At 42.1% G+C, this 19,401-nt stretch overlaps 2 protein-coding genes across 12 annotated transcripts in view; one reads left to right on the top strand and one right to left on the bottom strand.

The window, feature by feature from the left end:
* Window positions 1–2,768: 2,768 nt before the first annotated feature.
* On the top strand, window positions 2,769–10,299 carry GSTK1 (glutathione S-transferase kappa 1). The gene is made up of 8 exons (XM_054654741.2): window positions 2,769–2,972; window positions 3,529–3,610; window positions 4,385–4,513; window positions 4,821–4,921; window positions 5,328–5,363; window positions 7,993–8,109; window positions 8,593–8,686; window positions 10,000–10,299. Exons 1-8 carry the CDS (start codon window positions 2,907–2,909, stop codon window positions 10,038–10,040), a joined length of 666 nt encoding a protein of 221 aa, XP_054510716.2. The 5' UTR covers window positions 2,769–2,906; the 3' UTR covers window positions 10,041–10,299.
* Window positions 10,300–10,430: 131 nt separating this feature from the next.
* LOC129134947 (rap1 GTPase-activating protein 1-like) overlaps window positions 10,431–19,401 on the bottom strand; it is a 44,778-nt gene continuing 35,807 nt past the window's right edge. For 6 of the 11 annotated variants that reach the window (XM_077174175.1, XM_054654739.2, XM_077174173.1 and 3 more), the window contains 5 exons: window positions 16,592–16,718; window positions 16,399–16,501; window positions 13,316–13,401; window positions 13,091–13,161; window positions 10,431–10,879 (listed from right to left, as the gene is read on the bottom strand). In XM_077174175.1, coding sequence (XP_077030290.1) covers window positions 13,138–13,161; window positions 13,316–13,401; window positions 16,399–16,501; window positions 16,592–16,718 — 340 coding nt within the window. In that variant the 3' untranslated portion in view covers window positions 10,431–10,879; window positions 13,091–13,137. Of the gene's footprint in view, window positions 11,130–13,090; window positions 13,162–13,315; window positions 13,402–16,398; window positions 16,502–16,591; window positions 16,719–17,969; window positions 18,761–19,401 lie in introns of those variants that run through there. The other 5 variants (XM_077174176.1, XM_054654737.2, XM_077174178.1 and 2 more) reach the window with 2 other exon arrangements.

Below are 19,401 nucleotides of genomic sequence, written 5' to 3' on the forward strand. Positions count from 1 at the left end.
CAATGCCTGATGCAGCTTCAAATAGTGCTCTGTAAAATACTACATATCATTAGACATGGATTTTTCAAATTATGCAATTGACTGTTTCTCCCTTCATCTGTAGTCTCTTAAGTGTCCTTATCAGATCTCATGTGGAAAAATAATCAAAATACAGGACTCAAAGTAACTAGAGAGACATTAGAGATTTTTTTTTGACAGCCCATGAATACATTCCTTTTAACATTGTGTATAAAGTTTGATCCTTGGATATGTATACACACTGCAGAAGGCAGAGTGACATAAGCATTTCTCAGGTCTTTCACAGTCACTCCTATCTCAGGTTCTAATTTCTGGAGGAGACAACTGGCAGCTGCACAACCACACAGAGGTAATACATACAGGATGTGCATTTATCTATCTCAGTGTTCTTCCCTTCATGTTTTCAGACTGGATTCCCAGAAACAGGACCTCTGAGGCTGAGAGATCCTCATCCCCTGCTCTTGAAGATACAGGCTATGACGACATTGAAGAGCTGGGGCACTGATAGAGACTGCTGAGCTGTACTGACTTCTTCTGGAAATACACCACTGCTCATAACATGCTAATCCTGTACTAGCAGAACCAGAACAACCTGCATTTAGGACTAGCTTGCATAAGTTTTGGTTATTTCCAGAGAAGAGATTATATACATAAAAGATAAGGAAGCATGGCAGTTAAGAAGATCTTTGAAATTTCTCTTACAATTTCTTGTTGTTAAGACTTAGTGGACACTTTTTGATTTTATTTTAAATACCTTTTTTTTTTTCCTGAGTTAATTTTAAAATTATGATTTTTCATATTAGAAACTGTCCAAAGATCTCAAATTTATGCTTTTTCTCCCAGATAGATGGGGACAGCTTCTGGTAATTATTTGGAATGGAGATTGAATTGCAAGAAAATCATCAAAATTCTGTTTCAGCCAAGTCTTTGAGAAAGGAATTCTTGCCGATTGCTTCTGCAGCAACATCAACAAGATCTGACAGGTGTGCTGCAGGCCTGCTGTGAGTCACAGGAGGGAAACACATACACCCATTGGATTTAATGGCATCATGCAATCTACTTTTCCTGGCTCACTAACAGGAAAACTGGGAAAGTAAAAAGTTTTTGCAAGGAATAGTAAAAGCCAGCAGAAACCGTCAGGGGCAACAAATGTTATGCTGAAAAAAGGTGTAGCAAGCTATTTATCCCTGTCAGAATTATCTGCACAGGACAGAACTTCTCCTCTCCAGGTGCACCAGGCAGTGACCAGGAAGAAGGAATCCTTGGAGACTCAGAGATGGCAACAACTGATGTCACAGGCATGGTCCAGTAGAGCTGAGTGCTCCCCAGGTGGCTGGGTTATATAATTCTCAGTGTGACTGAGTAAGTGGACTGATATTGGGAATGTGTTAAAATTTGTAGCCAAACTCTTACAGCATTCTGCCTGCACCTGAATGGCACCTGCACAAGGAAGTGTTTAGGATAATTGGAGTATTTGGATTAAAAGCATATTAACAATTAACAAGATTAATAAAAGATGTAAAATGGCTTAACTGTGGGATCTGTCAGGCAAAGTTTCTCTTCTAAGGGATGAAAACAGACACAGACAGGTCGAAATCCTAGAGAATCAGGCTACAGCTGAACTCATTACAAATTTATCTTTCAAACTTTTGAAAAAGCAGGTACAACAGGAGGTTGTTCGTGAGTGGGGTTACAGGCAGCAGTGCTTGTTGCAGTCGGTGTAGCCAGCTGTGTTGGAGTCACCTCTGTGTGTACAAATTTATCTCTCTGGGACACACAGCCTCACTACTGCCTGAGCCAGCACGTGGGAAAGCAGCAGTCACATCCACAGCCTCCAGTGGCCCGAAGAGAGGAACGCACAGACCTCAGAGAATGCCTGAGGCAGTGACTTATTGCACCTCTTTAAAGTCACACTCTGCAATATTTTTGACCCCTTGAGAAAAACATAAGGCAGAATTCCCCTTTGGAGAAATCCTACCAATTCTCCTAAATAGAATTTTTATTCAGTCACTCATTTATTCTTTTTTTGCCACCAATATGCTTGGTAAAAAGTCTTTACATTTAAGTTTCCCAGCTCTCTCCCAAATCTTTTCTTAACGATTGGCTCGCAGCCCAGTACTCAGGTGTTAAGAAAGACTTCAGGGAGGGGGGGGTCACAAACTGTTGTTGGCATTCAGGTTTTTCACTCTTGAGTTAAACTTACTCATAATTCAGAAATCCACTTTGCTAAAAGAAAAAAAATCAAGATTACAACCAAAGGAGGGATCCAGGAGCACGTTCCCGATAACATCCAGGACTCAAGGGCGTTGTTGCGGTGGGGAGGGAGGGAACCGTGGCAGAGCTAGAGCGGTTTGGGATTGCACAGCGCTTCTGTGGGATGGGCAGGGGAGGAACTAAAGGCGGTGAAAGGGGAGGGCTTAGGTGAATGGAGGAGGAACAAACAAGTGTGGCGAAAATGGAGGGTAGGGGGATATTAGGGCCAGTGGCACGTAAATCGCTTGCTGATCCGGCAGGGACGCCGTGCTCCCGGGAAAACATGCTGGACCGCCCCGCCGAGTCAGCTCCCGAGTTCCCTCCTGGGGAGCCCGCTGTCCCCCGGTCTCGCCAAGGCCAAGGGCACAGGCTCCCTGCCGGCCCCCTGCGATCCCACTCCTGCTCTTCCTCCCGGGCCGGCACTCTCCGGCGAGCCAGCGAAGCGAGCCTCACGGCCGGGCCGAGCGAGCGGGAGCCGCGGGGAGGCGGAGCCCGACCGGAGGGGCGGCGGGGGCGGCTCCGTCCAGCGGCGGCGGAAGGGCCGCCCCGCTGCCGCCGCCGCCGCTCTCTGCCCGGGGCGGTGCTGCGGCCGCCGGACGCTGCGGAGCGGCGGCACGGCACGGGACGAGGCCAGGATGGGCCGGACGCTCGTGGAGCTGTTTTACGATGTGATCTCCCCGTACTCCTGGCTGGCGTTTGAGGTGAGGGGTGGCACAGGGAGCGAGGCCCTTCCCGGTCTCCGCGGTGCCGGAGCGGCCCTGGCACCCGGCCAGTCCCGCCGCCGCCTCCCCTTCGGAAGGGCCGCTCAAGGGCAGCTCGGCCGGCTGGCTGCAGGCAGCGCCCTTTGCTCCCCGAAGTTAATTTTTCTCTCACCTCTGACGGGTGCCTGGGCTTCTCCCTCGCGTGTTGAAATCCAGGGACACCAGGGAAGCGTGTCCGTGCCAAACGGCACTGCTGGAGTTAGTGCTGAACATTTTGCTTCGGGGGTAGCTTTCATATTTAAAAAGTGCAGGTGTCCTGATCATGACATGAGCCTGACCTTTCCCATACTTACTGCTGCTTAGCCATGGATAGTCATGACACGAATAGAGACCCCTCAGTTTTTCTGAGATCAGAGTTCTCTGGCAGCATCCAGGAAAGGCTTTAGGACCAGCCCTAATACAATAGGAAAGGATTTATCTGTAGTATTTATTGCCTTAGCTGCACACAGCTCTATAGACATCTCTGTGAATCCCTCACTACTCTTTCACGTTGCAGGCTCTCTGCCGGTACCGGCACATCTGGAATATTGAGCTGCGCTTCCGTCCAGCTTTCCTCGGTGGCATAATGCAACAAACTGGTATGGAGTACAGGGAGATGAGCTCTGCAGGGAGATACCTTCTTCACTAGCAGAGTACTGAGTGTGCAGGCCCTGGGTGTGTGCAGAACCCACGCAGAGCCAGCTCTGAACTAAGTTATGGCACCAGTTGCAGATTAACTACAGTATTGTGGAGCCCCAAAGAGATTGAGAAATTAGTCAAAGGAATTTCACACTGTTGCAACTACACAGACAGTCTGTGCTAAAGTCCATCTGTTCTGAAATACAATAAATAAATAATAATTATAACAACTTGACAGGGAGTGTTTTCCTAGAGTTAAGATTTTAAACCAGAATTAATTTGTGGAACACTTGCACTTTGTAATATGTAGGAAGGATACAACTATGTCCTGAGACAGTACTTATGGCCTTAATTGGATCACCAAGACTTACAACGCATAAATCATGAATTAACAAGTCTTTACGTTGGTTTACCCATGGATTAGGAGTTGTCTAGCTTAAAAGTCATCTGTCTGAATCAACATAAATCCCTGCTAGGACATTTGTACCTTGGTTTAAAACTGATTCAACTATCCTAAAGGTTTGATCAGTGCAAAACTGAAATAAACCATGTTTAAATTGTAGCATTATCTTTAGAAAAGCCAAGTATGTTTCAGTAAACCAAAATGAAATTATACTATGAAATTATACTCTTCCTTAGGTATATGTACATATGAAGCATAATTTGTCCAGTGTTGGCTTGTTCAGTATTACTATAATACAGCTGGAAATCTCAACAGAACTTTTTCCTAAAAGGTAACAAGCCGCCAGCAATGTTACCAAAGCGAGGGGAATACATGCTGAAGGATATGAAAAGGATGGCAAAGTACTACCAGGTGCCTTTACGCACGTCCCCAGATGCCTTCCAGCACATCATGGGCACAAGTAAGAGTCTTAGCTGCTGTTTCTCACCCTAGCACTTCTGGTTCCAGTTCTCCCTGTGTGCAGCCTTTTCCTGAACCTGTGAGCAGTATGAAGTCTGCATTCATAGCCATGAAGGGAATTTCTGGAGAAATGTGGCTGTGAATGATACTAGCATGGGGGATAACTGTGAGCTTTACTGTACAGACTGTGGGTTTCTCAGGACTGTTACAGGGGAGATCACACTGTTCTTAGGTAGCAGTCATGCAGACCACACCTGCTCCTGCTGCTGTGCCTTGTCTGAATGTTCCTCTGTCTCCCACGAATCCAGGCAGCCTGACGGCCATGCGCTTTATCACAGCCATTGACATGACAAACCCACAGTACCTGGAAGCCTTATCCAGGGAGTTCTGGATGCGCTTTTGGTCACAGGTCAGTACTTTATGCAGCCAGCTTCTTGACCCTTTCTATCAACTTCCCTGTTCCGCATCATTCAAATGTGGAATTCCAGCAAGAGGAAGAAAATGTCTTTTAATGAAAAGTCATAGGAGGAACTTAAGGTCACAGTGGTTCACAAGCCACAAGCTTATAATCAGCCTTATTTGCCTTCTTTTAGGTATATATGGTGGGTCCGATAGGCTTGACCAGTGGATCAGTGGTTCACATCAGAAAACACTTTAATACATTCCTAGATTAGGTGACTTAAGACCTTTTTGGAGGTAATTTCTCCAGCAACTATTGGGTTTATTTTTGTTTTCTTAGAAAACTTGCTTTTAAAAATCCAGAGATGAGCTTTTGTTTCATAAATACTGATTTACTTATTTTATTCTTTTACCAGTATGAAGACATCAGTCAGCCAGAGAACATATTGGCTGTAAGTGTTTCCTTTTTCTTGGTGCTTCTGCATTTCTGATAGATATTCTTATTGATGACTTTGAAGAAAAATGGATTTAAATTCCCTTCCAGCTCTGTTTGGATTTTTTTTTTTTTTTTCTCAGAACCAGAATACACTTTTTTTTTGGTAATTCATGTGGCAAGTTACCCAGGCTGGACAATGAGTTACCTATTGATACTATGTTATTAAAAGTCACAAAAGTATAAATAGTTTCTGCATTGGGGCATTGCTGCTATGTGAAATGTTCAGCTGTAATGCAACACCTGGGGAAGGTGACTTTCCTTAGAGTGATGGAGTCAGGTTTTCTGTTAAGCTCAGTCCTATACTGCCCTTTTATATATCTGGAAATTATACTCCTGATGTTTTTTCTTTTGCCATTTCAATTTTGTTTATTACAGTAAAAGCTGTAATAGCATGTGAGGTAGTATACCAGCAGATCCTCTTGAAGGTCTCTCCTTTCTTCATTATTTTATAAGTACTTGGAATGCAAAAAAAAGAGAGGAGTTGTCCATGCCTAGTCTCTCCTATCTAACATCTCTAGCTGAAATCTTAAGTTTGCAGTCTTGCTGTTCCTCCCTAAGTCTAGTTCTTGCACTTCAGCTTCATCTTAGTGTAGCTTTTTTACCAAAGTTTCAGCAAAGGTTTGCACTTTGCCTTTTTAAGAAGCAAGATTTGAAGGATGTAATTAAAGTTTTTTTTTTTTATTTAAACACATAATTTAATTAATTAACTATATTTATAGCTAAAGATATAATTAAAGTGGTACTTTTACCCTGGTAGGCAGCCAAGCACCACACAGGTGCTTACTTGCTTCCTCCCACTGCCCAGAAGGACAGGGGAAAAGGAAAAGAAGAATAAAAGCCAGAAAACTTGTGGGTTGAGATAAAATTACTTAATAAACAAAAGAGAACTGGAAGCAGAGTGAAAGAAAACAAAGAATCCCTACACATAGACTGATGCTCAGCCAGTTCCCAAGAAAAAGCTTAACCTGCCTAAACTCCCTCCTCATCAATTACTGCTGAGCATGGCACCTGGCCTGGTCTGTCTCTTGGGTTAGTTCAGGTCATCTCCCAGCCTCTGGTGAAGCTCCAGTTTATTCACTGTGGGGGGAGAGTGAAAACCAGAGACTGCCTCGACACTGTGCAAACACCATTCATCAATGGCTAAAATAATTAGGATGTTATCAGCATTGTTTTGGTCACAGATCTGAAACACAAAACCATAGGAGCTGCTGTGAAGCAAAGTAGCTCCATTCCAGCTAGACCCAATACATAAATATATACAGAACATTGTCACATTGTCTCTGAATCCATCATTATTTAAATAAAGCAAGAACTTCATGCGCCACAAACTTCATACTCAGAACAATCCCTAATTTAGTCACAGTTTGGCAATCAATGAGTATCCCCCCTGGGCATCAATGCAGAGAGGGAGGTGTGCCCTTGTCTGCTTGTGTCTGTCTTCATTCACTCCTGCAACAAGTACTAGACTTTTCTGGAAATTTGTCATCCAAAGGTGGCTGAGAGGTCCCAGCCAATCATCTGAGTCTTTACAGGTGGATTTATTTTACACATCAGTCAGAAAAATGGTACTTTTAAAACTTGATAATAATTCCTTAGTATTCTTTTACTTCTTTATTTACTCAAAAGCAGCTTCACATAAATTGCTGTATCAGGAACGTGTGGTCTGAATTCTGCCCCAGTCCACTTAAATCCTCTTTCTGCCCTGAAATGGTGAGGACCAAATACTACTTCAAAGAGTCAATATTGCACTCTAAACACTGTGGCTACCAAGCATTTTGTTCTAGTCCAGTGGTACACTTGTTTAACCTCCTCTTCAAACACAGTCAAAAAGAGCTCCTCATTTCCCTGAAGTGTAGTAGAAGGCACATGAAAATGTGGGTGCTAAACAAAAAAAGTAATTGAAAAAGTCATTAACACCTGCATGTGCAGGATTACTTCTCCATGTGCGATACTGCATTTCTTTTTTTTTTTTCTCTCTTTTTGTGAAATACTTTATTCAAAGAGTACTTTTAAGTCATTGTTACCAGGTAAACACTGAACGTTTAAATTTGGCTACTTTGTCTCATTCCTGTGTGGCAGAGGCTCAGGGGAGGTGAAAAAGATCCAGCAGTAACACCAGCCACTGTTAAACCTCTGTGATTTGGTGTCTTTCATACAGTGTCACTTACAGATCCCATGTGGCTGCATTTCACGAACTGTTTCTGTCTTGGTAGGCTTGTACAGTGAGATTTTACTTTTCATAACACCAGTTTGAGTTTTTTTGTTAGTTATCTGATGAGTCATTGTATCTAAGGTTCTTTCATTTTTTTTTTCTTTGATTTAGGAACTCCTGGGAAAAAAAAGTGCAGATTTGGGGCTTGGAAGATTTAAAATGTCTCTTCTACTTTGTATCTGAGAGTTGTTAAATGATGAATAGGTTGGGAATACAGCAAGACAGTTGTGCAAGAAGTGCTTCAAGAGTATTTTGAAAATTTTTTTTGTTAGTAGACCTTAGGTGATAATCCTGAATATTAAATTAATTAGGCCAGGGTAGGAATTAGAATATTTACTTTTAGAGTATTCTTAATTAAATCATCTTTTCGTAGATTGCCCGACAGGCTGGGCTCTCAGCAGAGCTCTCCCAGAAGGCACTTGAAATGACTTCATCCCCTCCAGTGAAGGACCGACTGAAAGACACAACAACTGAAGCACTGAAATATGGGGTGAGATGCTTCCAATGGCACTGGGCTTCACAGCTGTGCCTTCTTTCTCTCTTAAGAATACAGGGAAGCAGGGAACAATGAGGGTGATGATTAGAAAGCACTATATAGACTTCTTGTTTTCCAGTGGGTGAAAGCCACCTCACTGTTGCTGGTAGTTCATCTCACTGTCACCTGGGAAAACAAGGTTGACCCACTCATTCCAAGGACAGAACCAGTACTGAGAGATACCATTTATTGCTACTTGGAATAGAACTGTGGATTAATCAGGTTGTTTTTTATGCTCCTTCAAAAGGGGCACACAGGCTCTGGAGAGTCACCCATTTTCAGATGGCTTCATTAGGCTTATCTTTAAGAATGAAGGTAAAAAGAAGGGGAGGAAAAAAAGTAAAAAGTTGTTGGGATTTATTCCTGATGATTGATGATATGACTGCAAGAAATTCTCCCATTATAACATTCTCTGTTTCATCTCCATGGTGTCAATAGGCATTTGGGATGCCTGCTGTTGTGGCACATTATGATGGGAAACCTCATCTGTTTTTTGGCTCTGATCGTTTAGAGCTGCTAGGCAGCATTATAGGTGAGTCTACCTCATTGCATCACCTTGGTTTCATGCTTTCACCCTCTTGGAATAAAATACGTAATGCAGCTGAGTAAAACACTCTTAAGGGCTTTCAAATGTTAAATAATGTTGGTTATCCTTCTCCTGGAATGAAACTGCTGACTGAAATCTGTCCCAGTACACTTAAAATGACCAAATGATCCTTTTCCAGACCAGAAGTAACTTGAGTTCTCTCTCTCACACACTCTCTCTTGGTGTTTTTCAAGGCTTTGTGCTCCGTGTGCCATTCTCAAAACACTACTGAAACTGTTTAGTTCTCAAAATACCTATATGTAACCTTTTGGTACTGGACAGTAGACCTTGGCTAAGATTATGACTATGGCTGGTAGTGCTTTTTTTTTTTGTTCTAACATTTTCATTTTATATCTGTTCCTTCTTATTAAAAGCACATTATTACAGCTCCCCAGTCCATAACTTGTGTCTACTTACGCAGCTGTTTAGGTTGTTCGTATATTGACCATCCTTCTTTTCATTTTTCTATTAACAGAATACACACTTTAAATTCTTTAAGAGATTGAAGTAGGTTGTGATAAATAATAAAACTAAAGTTACCTGTTTTTATGAGTTACAGGGCATTTGACTATTCATCTCAAGATCTGGCACTTGAGAGAGTGTCTCTAGAAAGAGTAATGCACATAATTAGCTCATGCATTTGAGGAAAGCATTCAGCAGATAGAATTAATGCAAATTAGTATTAGTCACAGGCTTAAGCAGAATGGAAATTTTTTGAGGTTTTCTTTTTTAGTGTTCTGGATGAGTTTCTGATTCTATAAAATATTCTTGATGAACATGAGAGTGAGGAAGAAGAGTACCCAACACTCACTACAGCAGTCACTAATACTGACTGAAATGCTGTGGCCTGGTTTCTAGTCTCAGCTCCAAGGACTTAATCAGATTTTCTTTTTGATTCTCTGACGCTGCAGCCTTGCACCCTTTTTTTGCTTTTTTTTAAGCCAGCACCCAGCCCCCCCTGCAAAATGAGTCCTAAAAAGAACTGATTTCTCCCTCATGTGGAATATCCCTGACCTGTAGAACATCTCATCTCTAATGGAGGAAAATAATTCTTCTGTGCAGTCTCAGTTGTGACTAGACAGTGAAAGATTTATGGAGCTGGCTGTAGCACACCAAACAAGATATAAATCTGTATTCCATCACCAGTAGCTACCCTTCACCGGAGTAGGAACAGTGATCCTGCTGCAGAAAAATGACCAGCCAATTACTTGTATGGATTACATTTTAACATATCTCTTTTGTGCTGGTTTGTCTTGCAGGTGAAAAGTGGCTGGGACCAGTTCCAAGCCCTAAGCTGTGAAAAGTCCTGGGGAAATATAGAGGAAGGAAAATATATATGTCAGTCTTTAGTGGTTATTTGAATGTATTCAATTGTATGGAGAGATGGCTTTCTTATCCTTAACAGTTAACTTTACTGCTTGGTCTCATCTGTAATTTTGAAAAATATCAAGGTTTGCCAGTATTACCAGCCTGGTGAGGTGTTTACCAATACAAATGTGCTTCCTTTTTTTCAACAGATCAAAGATTAACATTAAAGATTTAACTTCTTGCAGAATGAACATTTTTCCCTGGTTGGTTTTCTTTCCTTTACCCTAAAAACATGAGGATTACGTAGTTACTGGACTGTGATCTCTGGGTTTCTTATGTCTTCCTGCTTGTCCTTTAAAAACACACACACACACATAAAACCTAAGAGAAGCTGGCTACATTTCCTTTTATTTTAAGTCCAGTGTACTACATAGACATAAGAAGCACAGGCTAAGATATTAATGGTTCCTTTTACTTTGCATCATGGCTGCTGGAAGGACACAATTCAAGCCTAAAGAAAAGCCTAGCGAACCAATCAAGTATTTTAAAAGGAACTGTCCCCATCCTGGACAATATTTGATACACCTTCAGTGACTGATGTTTGAGGAAACCACCATACATGTGCATTTGTGGGCACCAGCCCCAAACCTTGCAGGGGTTTTTAACTAATCCAGGTTTTACAGGAATGTCTTTGGAGGATGGTTGTGAACACCACTGTAGGTTCAGCTGGTAACTGAAGTAGACTCTGTTTTGCTTCCTCAAGGATGCCCTAATTGCTGCCTATCCAAAGGTGATTTGGATATGGCTGTGAGGGACTTCCAAGCATGTAGTCTGCAGAGGGAAAGGTACGCAAACAATTAAAATAAGAAATTTCACATGGAAATTGTTTGAGCTTGGCCCTGTATTGGCTGAATTGGAATGACACACAGAAATTTGATTTATATGAAGTTTCATTTCACAATGATTCCACACTCTCTGATGCATCACTGAATGAAACAGCAGTAGCTGGAATTCCCTTTTTTGTCTTTTTCTGAACTTTAGAGTAAAGCACATTCACGTATTTTCACTTGAACAGCAAATCCTAGAACAAAGCATCAGAAAAAAAATCTGTATCCTTCATGTTATTACACCTCTGAGTGTTGTGGGAGTATCATTTGTTCCCCCATCCACAGTTTTTACTTCTTTCAGCTCTTCAGGAAATACCCTAGGATTGGAGGAGTCCTTCCTCCTTTCTACCAGTGCACCCATTAGTCTTTGGGCAAATTCAGTCTGGAACTTAAGGAAAACTTTGTGAGAGATAAGAGGAGTTAGAATGACAAGGAGGTTACCATGGATGTGGGTGCCATAGGTTTCTTTGAGCCCCTTGAAGCCATGTTCCAGAAATTTTTTACCATTTCTCCCCTGAAACTTGCTAGTCTCCAATCTGTGCTATCAAACTGATTCAGAGGTTGTGATAAAATTGAATGACTAAAACATCACTTTAAGACAGTAGTGCTATCTCAGGAGTGGGTAAAATGCCCTTTTGTGGAAATAATGTGCTCTGGTAAGGAGCTGGTGAGAATTCAAAAAACATCTGCAAATAATGTCACAGTGAAAAGCAGGGTCTCATGAAACTTTGTTCTTTGAGCCAGATCAACTGAAAAATAACCAGCCTTTGTGGCAGAATGTTGTTGATTTGGCAGATGAACCAAAAGACATGGATCCTACAGACTGCAATGTATTTAATGAAATTATCTTAAATGCTTTTTGACCTACTTCAAATCAGTGGAAATGACATGCTCAAAACCTTAGGTACTAAAATCATACTTGAGTACTACTGCAATATATTACTTATTGCCTATAATAGCCACCACTAAAGGCAAAACCACAGCTTTTGCCTTTGTATCAGTGAGTTTGTTGCAATTCTGACTCTCTACCTATTCTGAGCAAAATGTGCCTGTTTGGGAGCAGAACTTTGAGGGAGTTCTGCCCCTCATTTAGACAACCTTGCTCCTATGTTACAGAGCCGTGCTGTGAGCACAAGCTCTTGGGAAAAACTCTGGGGATGACCCCAGTACACAGTGGCTGGCAGCTGCATTGTCACGCTCAGTTCTGATCTCTGCTGTGGCACACACTGAAGCAGCCTCAGTGGCGAGTATCAGCTCCCTTCTCTGATCTGCTGCGGCGCCAGTGGCCACCACCTCATGGGGCTGAACTGTTCACCTGACTGCTCTGAATGCCACAAGGTGGCAGGGCAGCTAAAACTAGAGCGCTGAGGATCTGAACAGAAACGGTAAGAACTACCAGCTATTTAGGAATGTTTAGGAATAGCTGGAAGAATTTTCTTCCATAAAGGTGATCCTCTTCTACTCAGCTGCATACCAAACTGGTTCCTGAGAGCCTCACATCCCCACCACTTTCAAGGTAGCTGTTTAGCTGTCAGGCCAGACAAGATACTGGGCAAGGAAAGGGACACTGAGCAAAAAGACTCAACAACACAGACAAAACTGGACTATGAATTCTAGGGAACAATCCTGAAGTGGTGTTCCCGTTTTCCCTCACCAGGAAATCAAGTCCCACTTCCCATGTCTGGAAAAGCTGTGAAACTGGCATGGACAAGTAGGTCCCACCAATGCTAGGCTGAAAGCAAATAAGCAAGTGTACAGATAGGCACAACATCAGAAAATGAGCAACAAAAAGGGGTTCTACAAAGTAATGAAACTATTATAAAAAGCTGAGGTTAGGCACAGAGAAAGGTAGGTTGTATCTGAGCAAAGGAAACTGAACAATGAAAGACAAAGAAGAGAAAGAAACTGTGCCTAGATTAGGGTAGAGAACAGAATCTCAATGGGAAATGCTGTTCCCTGAGAGGGAGGAGGCAGCCAGGAAAGGGAGCGCTTAGGTAAATCAGACAGGCCAGAGTCACTTGCCACGGAAGATCGCTTGGGGAGGAAGGTAAAGGACTAATTCTGTTTCCTGAAAAGCTGTACAGCACTTGCTGCACTGTCTCAGAGAGGCAGGGACGGCCAGGGGCCCGTGGCTCTCCTCCCCCGTGTCCATTACCTGTGCTCCTCACCCTGCGTGCAGCAGACAGTGCTCCAGCGCTGACATCACACACAGCACAAAATGGAGGCCTGCAGAACAAGGCACCGCTTTAACCTCCCCCTGCCAGCGCCTTCCTACCGCCCTTTCAACCCTCAGCAAGCAACATCTAAATCAAGCCTCTCTCTTTTCTCCCGTCCTTATCTCTGTGCAAACGAGAAGAAAACATTTTATTAAAGCACTTACTGGATTATGGTGCTGAGCCTCTGCTTTGCTGCCTTTTCCTTTTCCAGTGGAGCCAGCAACACTGCTGGAAGGAAGCAACCTGCTTCCTAGAAGGGAACCAAGCACAGAACAATACAAAAATAATCAAGAGGGTATCCCAGGAGCTGCACACATAGCTGGTTTTACTCCAAAGTTCTCACAGATCTGTGGCTCATCCACAGGTAAGAGTGAAAGGAGTGTACTTATGCCCAAATTGACTAGGTTTACCTTCACCTGTTTCTCATTCCAGCTCAAAACGTGAGGAAAGTGACTGCTTTAATTTCATTTAAAAAATAGTCATCAGCCACTGTTTCCAGACAATCTGAACACCTTATTCTCAAGGATACACATTTGTGAAGCAGACTCCAATCTTACGCTCTCACAGTGTTTCTCTTCTTTCTCCCTCTGACCCCTCCCTTGAGATTCCCATATCTGACCTCAGGGCTTAAGGAATTTGCCTCTCATCACATATCAACACCATGGCAAAACCAGGGATTAAATGCTTGCAAAATTCACAAATTAAAAGCATTCTGCTGCTTTCTGTAATCAGCTGATATTTACCATACACATTTCTCAAAAAATGAGTAAGATGTCTTTAACATAACAGCCTTCTTAAACCATTCTACATTAACTCTTAGATGATCCTCCATTCTATCCATTCTATGGTTAAAAATACTAAATATGCTAATTTCCAACCAGTACAGTTTGTGGGAGTTTATGCATAGCTGCATCACAACATAAATCTCTATTATAAAATACTGAATCTTTTCTTTAAATCAGAGGAAAATGGAAAGAGTTTGAATTAAAGAGTTTAGTGTGGAATGTGCTAAGGGGTAGAATGGGCAGGTGAATACCTCTGATGGCAAATCTAACCACCATTCAATCAGGAAAACGAAGAAAGCTAATGAGGGATTCCTGCTAAGATGGTATGCTCAGATGCTTTTCCCAGGAACACTTCTTTCTTTTTTATTTTTTTTTTAACTTATATGTGATCACACCAGTATTTTCTAGGAAACAGATAAGATGCAATTATTGTTTCAGCATTTTTTCCAAGGTAGACTATCCCCTTTCCCAGTGCAATTATGTAATTTAAAACTGAGATTTAAAATCAAAATTGGTGAATCACTGCCAAATGCTGTGGTTTTAAACAACATGAATTTACAATATGAGGGTTCTTCTCTATTTTGTATATATCCCAGTTCCACCATGCTAGAATTTAATAATGATGTATGTTTTTTGTAGGAAGTGACTAACAGGCCAAGTAACTAAATAAAAATACACCTAACATCTGGTAGTGTCTAAGTGTTGAGGAGAGTTATAGCTGAATTTTTATCCTGCCCTTGAGGCTAGGGAGAAAGTCACCTCTGCCTCATGTGACATGCACTGGCACATGAGACTTGTTGGTACTTTAAAGCCAAGTCAGAAAATATTTTGGCAAAGGCAGTTCACTATGTCATGATCTGGAAGCATAATGACCACAGACTGACTTTTTTTTTTTTCCTGTAACTTTGCTCTCTCAATCTGAAAGGCAAATTGGAGAAGCCAAGAATGTGTACATGGGTCAGGAATGCTGGATTTATTCAGTGTAGGATCTAGACTCACAGTGGGCTTGTCTTAGGTTTCTACATTAAAGAAAATTCATTTGGTCTGATTTTACACAGTGCATTAACTGTGGCTGAATACTTACTAAATAACTTAATAAAGGGCAAAGGATATTGCTCTCTGTCCTCAGGGTTGTAAAACCTAAAAATTACATTGAAGTTAACACTGCATTCTCGTAATGATTATTCTCAGTGATGCATATTAATGATCTATATACTGTAAGATAATTGAGTCAGCAGACAGAGAAACTATCTGTGAAAAGCAGAAGAGGCCAATGGAAAGCATCCCTGCCTCCAGCATCCACAACAAAAGAGGAATATGTGATAGAACAGAGATCTCTGCAGAATATCTGACAGTATCACATCTTCAATGGTGTTGCTAAGATACAGACAGGGATCCGATGGCCACTCTTGGTATCTCATATATGGGAGCTGTGGGGAATGAGACCTAACTCTATTCTCAAAGTAAATTGACTCCACTTTCTGACCCTTGTAATCATTACAAACAATCCTCTTTCACACAATTCCTATAAAGATTTCAGGGTTCATTCCAACCAGCTCTCTTCCTTGCCATACACATGATCCCTAGTATCTCTTACCACCTCAACATGCTCCTATTCCAGTCTTCCAGCAACAAATGTTAAATGTTTTGCCTTTCACAGTTTCTAATGACTTCCCAAACTCAAAAGCTTAGTCTTTTCAATCATACTTTCCCAAAATCTTACATAGCCCCATTCTCAGAAACAGACTGAAACTGATTTAAACTTCCCCTAATTTTAGTTTAAGGCTGATGCTCAACAAGAAATGCTTCAATCCAAACCAGTTCATTTTAACAAAAGTGAAATGCAACTGCAAACAGGGTCTGAGATCAGGGCAGGTGATCCACCTCTACAGCAGGAAACACAACAGGTGTCTCTGCTACAGGACTGAAGAGAACTTCTAAGGACTATAATCATCTCTGCACTGAATGGATGATTATAGTGAATAGATCCAAGCCGAGTTTAATCAACTACATCTGAGCTTTAATCAAGTCCTAGACTAAGAGCCCAACCTTGGCAAAAAACTCTCAGTGCAGGTTGGCTTCCTGATTACCCACCTTCTTAGGAGCACACTGCTTTGTTCAGGAAGTAGTTCCTATAATCCCATATCCAAACTATCTAGTTTATACAGGGATTGCATTCAGAAATGCAACCATAGCTCTCCACAGAAAAAACATGAACACTTTAATTCTTTGCAGTCTACTGTAACTCCTTTTGCAGTATGTACAGCACTATTTATTCATGGCACTGAAGAATTCTTTCCCAATTAAACTTTGCATGGCAGCTGCTCTCCCCCTTTTTCTGGGCTATCATCTACCTGTGCTTCTAAACTATTATGTACAGCATACAAAAGATTTGGCTCAACCTCTCATATGCTTCTAGAAGCATAAATAGAGGGTTTTTTCTATTTTTCTTTCTTTTTTACCTGGTGAGCTAGAAGTACTGGGTGTGCAGTCACTGTCATCCAGCCACATACTCTGAACCATTGAATCCTGTTTTGGAGGGCCCTTAAGTGAGCACGTCAGCTCCTGGAGAGGGCAAAGAAGATGTGTTTTAATAATGCACCTGGTAAAAAATCAGGGAGGGTAGCCTCTGTTTGTTAGAGATCATACACCCACCCTGTCATTCTCCTCTTCCTCAGATGTTCCATTTTCCCTCAATCCACTACAACAACTGCTTACACTGGATGATGAACGTGAGAGTGGCTGCATCACACAGTATCCTGAAGTCTGACTCCTGAGCATTCTGTGAAATGCAAGCATTCAACATGATCATGCTTATTGTTACACAAAGGCTTAACTTCTTGAGGCATAGCTTTATTATGTAGCAGTCAGAAACAGTAAGAATATATTATTCATCCACAGCAAGTTTTTCCACCTAGGAACAGAATTCAGGTGAACTGGCATGCATACCTTAATTTCTTGTTGCTACATCACTCAGGAGAAACACCAATTCTCTGTCCCCATTCTGGATAACTGTATGAAAGGACAAGTCTGAACAAATTTTTAAGTCACAGACCTAAGTGTAATAAAGTGGAGTGACTCAAACCACCTGCATTTAAGTATTAAATACATCTAGATATTCATTAAAATCAACAGATGCCCTACTGTGGAGATCAGAGATTTTAAGAGCCTAAATACAGAAGGAAGAGGTGTTAAACTGAGTATAAGCAGCAGGTGCAGTCCAGTCTAGGCCACCCATTTCCACAGCCGGTCTCAGGCTATCGTGTTTTGTCTTATGTGAAATTCCAGGCAGGACAAAGGGACCATAAAAAGCATACTTTTCATGTCATAGAGCTTATAAATTGTTACTGTTTTCTGTACAGGTGTAACAGGAGGAAGCAGGAAAGCAGACACACATTAACCAGTATTACAGAACAGTTAACTAAGAAAGTTTAAGGAAGCAATGGGGAGGTAGGAACACATTACTGAGATCTGCATTATTGCAGGATGTCTCAGTGTAAAACTATGTAGGATCAAGTGCCAAGCTCCTGCACAGACAAGTCAGAGCCTTCCTCCTGCTTACAGACAGGAACACACCTAGGTCAGGATTCCCATCCTGGTGATTTTCCATGGGCCCAGTTGCCAATAGACTGACTCCTGTAGGTCTCTCCCCCTAAAATTTAGCTCCCAACAAGGCCATTCAAAGGGGACATCCAAAGCAAACTGTATTGGATCCCTTTACCACCACTCTATCAAATGGAACAGACACTGAGGTAGCCTGGTGCATGTTTCAGATCTATCAAAGACCCTTAAGGTCAGCTCTTCCCAGCTGAGAATTTGGGATCCACTGCTTAGGAGGATATTCAGGAGATACAGCAAGCCATGAGGCTGACACTCTTACATAGCAGAAGGTGCACTGTGCATGTAAGCCCCAAATTTATGGTGAAATACTCATTGTCTGCATAAAAAAAACAGCTAGTAAGAGAGAGACAAAGAGCTTAAAATGTTAAGGGAAAAAAAAAAAAGTTAAGAGAGGCAAGAAAGATAAGACACCTTTAACATACTAAATATATTTATTCCTTCAGAAACACTGCAAAATGTGGCCAGTCTTGACCTACAAGCAGTTGTGAAACCTAAAGTCCCAGGCATATTACATGCCAGCATGCAACAAGGAGAACAGTGAAGACAGGGCCAATAAAGGCCGAAGATATTTCCTCAAGAGATTAGGAAATATATTTTGGAGGAAATGAAGGCCAACATGCTTCTCCCTTAGCAGAGCAAATCAATAACATGAATCTAAGTGAAGTGGGATCTAGATTTCCACAAAATATCTCCTCCTCAGCACCCTTCCTCAGCAGGTTTCTCCATCTTTGTTCTCTGCACTGCATTTCTTGACCTGTGTCAAGGCACTAGAGACAGAGGTGGAGTTGTGTTCTTCTGCTCTTGCATTCTGCAGGCCAAACTATTCTCACTCATCTGAGGGGAGAGGAAGGGAAGAGAAGGGGTCGCACTCAAGGTGGCCTCCGTTCCCCATCACTAGTAGAGGTTGGTTCAGTGGCTGCTGATTTGGCAATGGGAAGGGCACAGAGCCAAAATGCTCCAACAGGAGCTATCTGTCCATCTCCCTCTCACAGAATTCCTGCTCCAGGAACTGCCAGTGGAGCGTTACTTGGTGCCACTCGGTCTCTCCACAGTCCTTGAGGTCCTCTAAGTACGTTCATGCTCCTCTTAGCCAGGACTCTGATTTCACCCCAAAAGTCTTGCCAGTGTCTTCAGTGAGGTACCCAATGACTGAGTAGCATCCGGTCCACTCCTGATTGGCTTGATGTCCCCACTCAGATGTGTCTGAGGAGGGAAAACACACATACAAAAAACCCATGTACTTTTCCTAGGATATGGACATACACAGTACAGTGCTTGATTTTTCAGATGCAACCCAGAGAGTCGTCTGATCCTCAGGACTTCTACTACTTGGTTACATAGGCTGGGTTCATTCTTTTGAGTCTGTCCCTTGAGAAGAAGGATTATTTGGAAGGCTACCTGGACAGTAAAGCAGAAAAACTAAGGACAATTGTGGGAGAGAAGACACCGTTAGCTCAAGTCAACAATGCAGTTTCATGGATTGCTGGCTGATCACTGTATAAACATCTGTTAAACTCAGCAGCGTGCTCTGCCTCTACTGTAAAATAATTAATCTATTACTTATGTGTTCCCTTTGCATTTATTTCCAGGTTGCTCTTAGCAGAACACAGGTGAAGAGGTTGATCATTCAAAGTTTTGAGAGTCTGAAATTATTATGTAAGACCAGTAGCATCATGCTGGACATTTCTGAGGTAACAGAAATTTCTTGTGACTCTATGGAGAGAACCAGGAATAGACTGATGACATACTCCCAGGGATAGCCCATTCTGTTATCTAAGAGGGACTACATAAATTATTCTAGAACAAGGCAGAACTCTTCTGCATTGGATGTATGCCTACATCTT

The sequence above is a fragment of the Agelaius phoeniceus genome, chromosome 2 (assembly GCF_051311805.1).
Source record: "Agelaius phoeniceus isolate bAgePho1 chromosome 2, bAgePho1.hap1, whole genome shotgun sequence".
NCBI classification, from domain to species: domain Eukaryota; kingdom Metazoa; phylum Chordata; class Aves; order Passeriformes; family Icteridae; genus Agelaius; species Agelaius phoeniceus.

Coding starts and splice junctions, on each gene's coding strand:
- GSTK1 (XM_054654741.2), top strand. CDS start 2,907: ATGGGCCGGACGCTCGTGGAGCTGTTTTACGATGTGATCTCCCCGTAC. Junction 8,110..8,592: donor CTGAAGCACTGAAATATGGG/GTGAGATGCTTC, acceptor TGGTGTCAATAG/GCATTTGGGATGCCTGCTGT. Junction 8,687..9,999: donor GCTGCTAGGCAGCATTATAG/GTGAGTCTACCT, acceptor TTTGTCTTGCAG/GTGAAAAGTGGCTGGGACCA.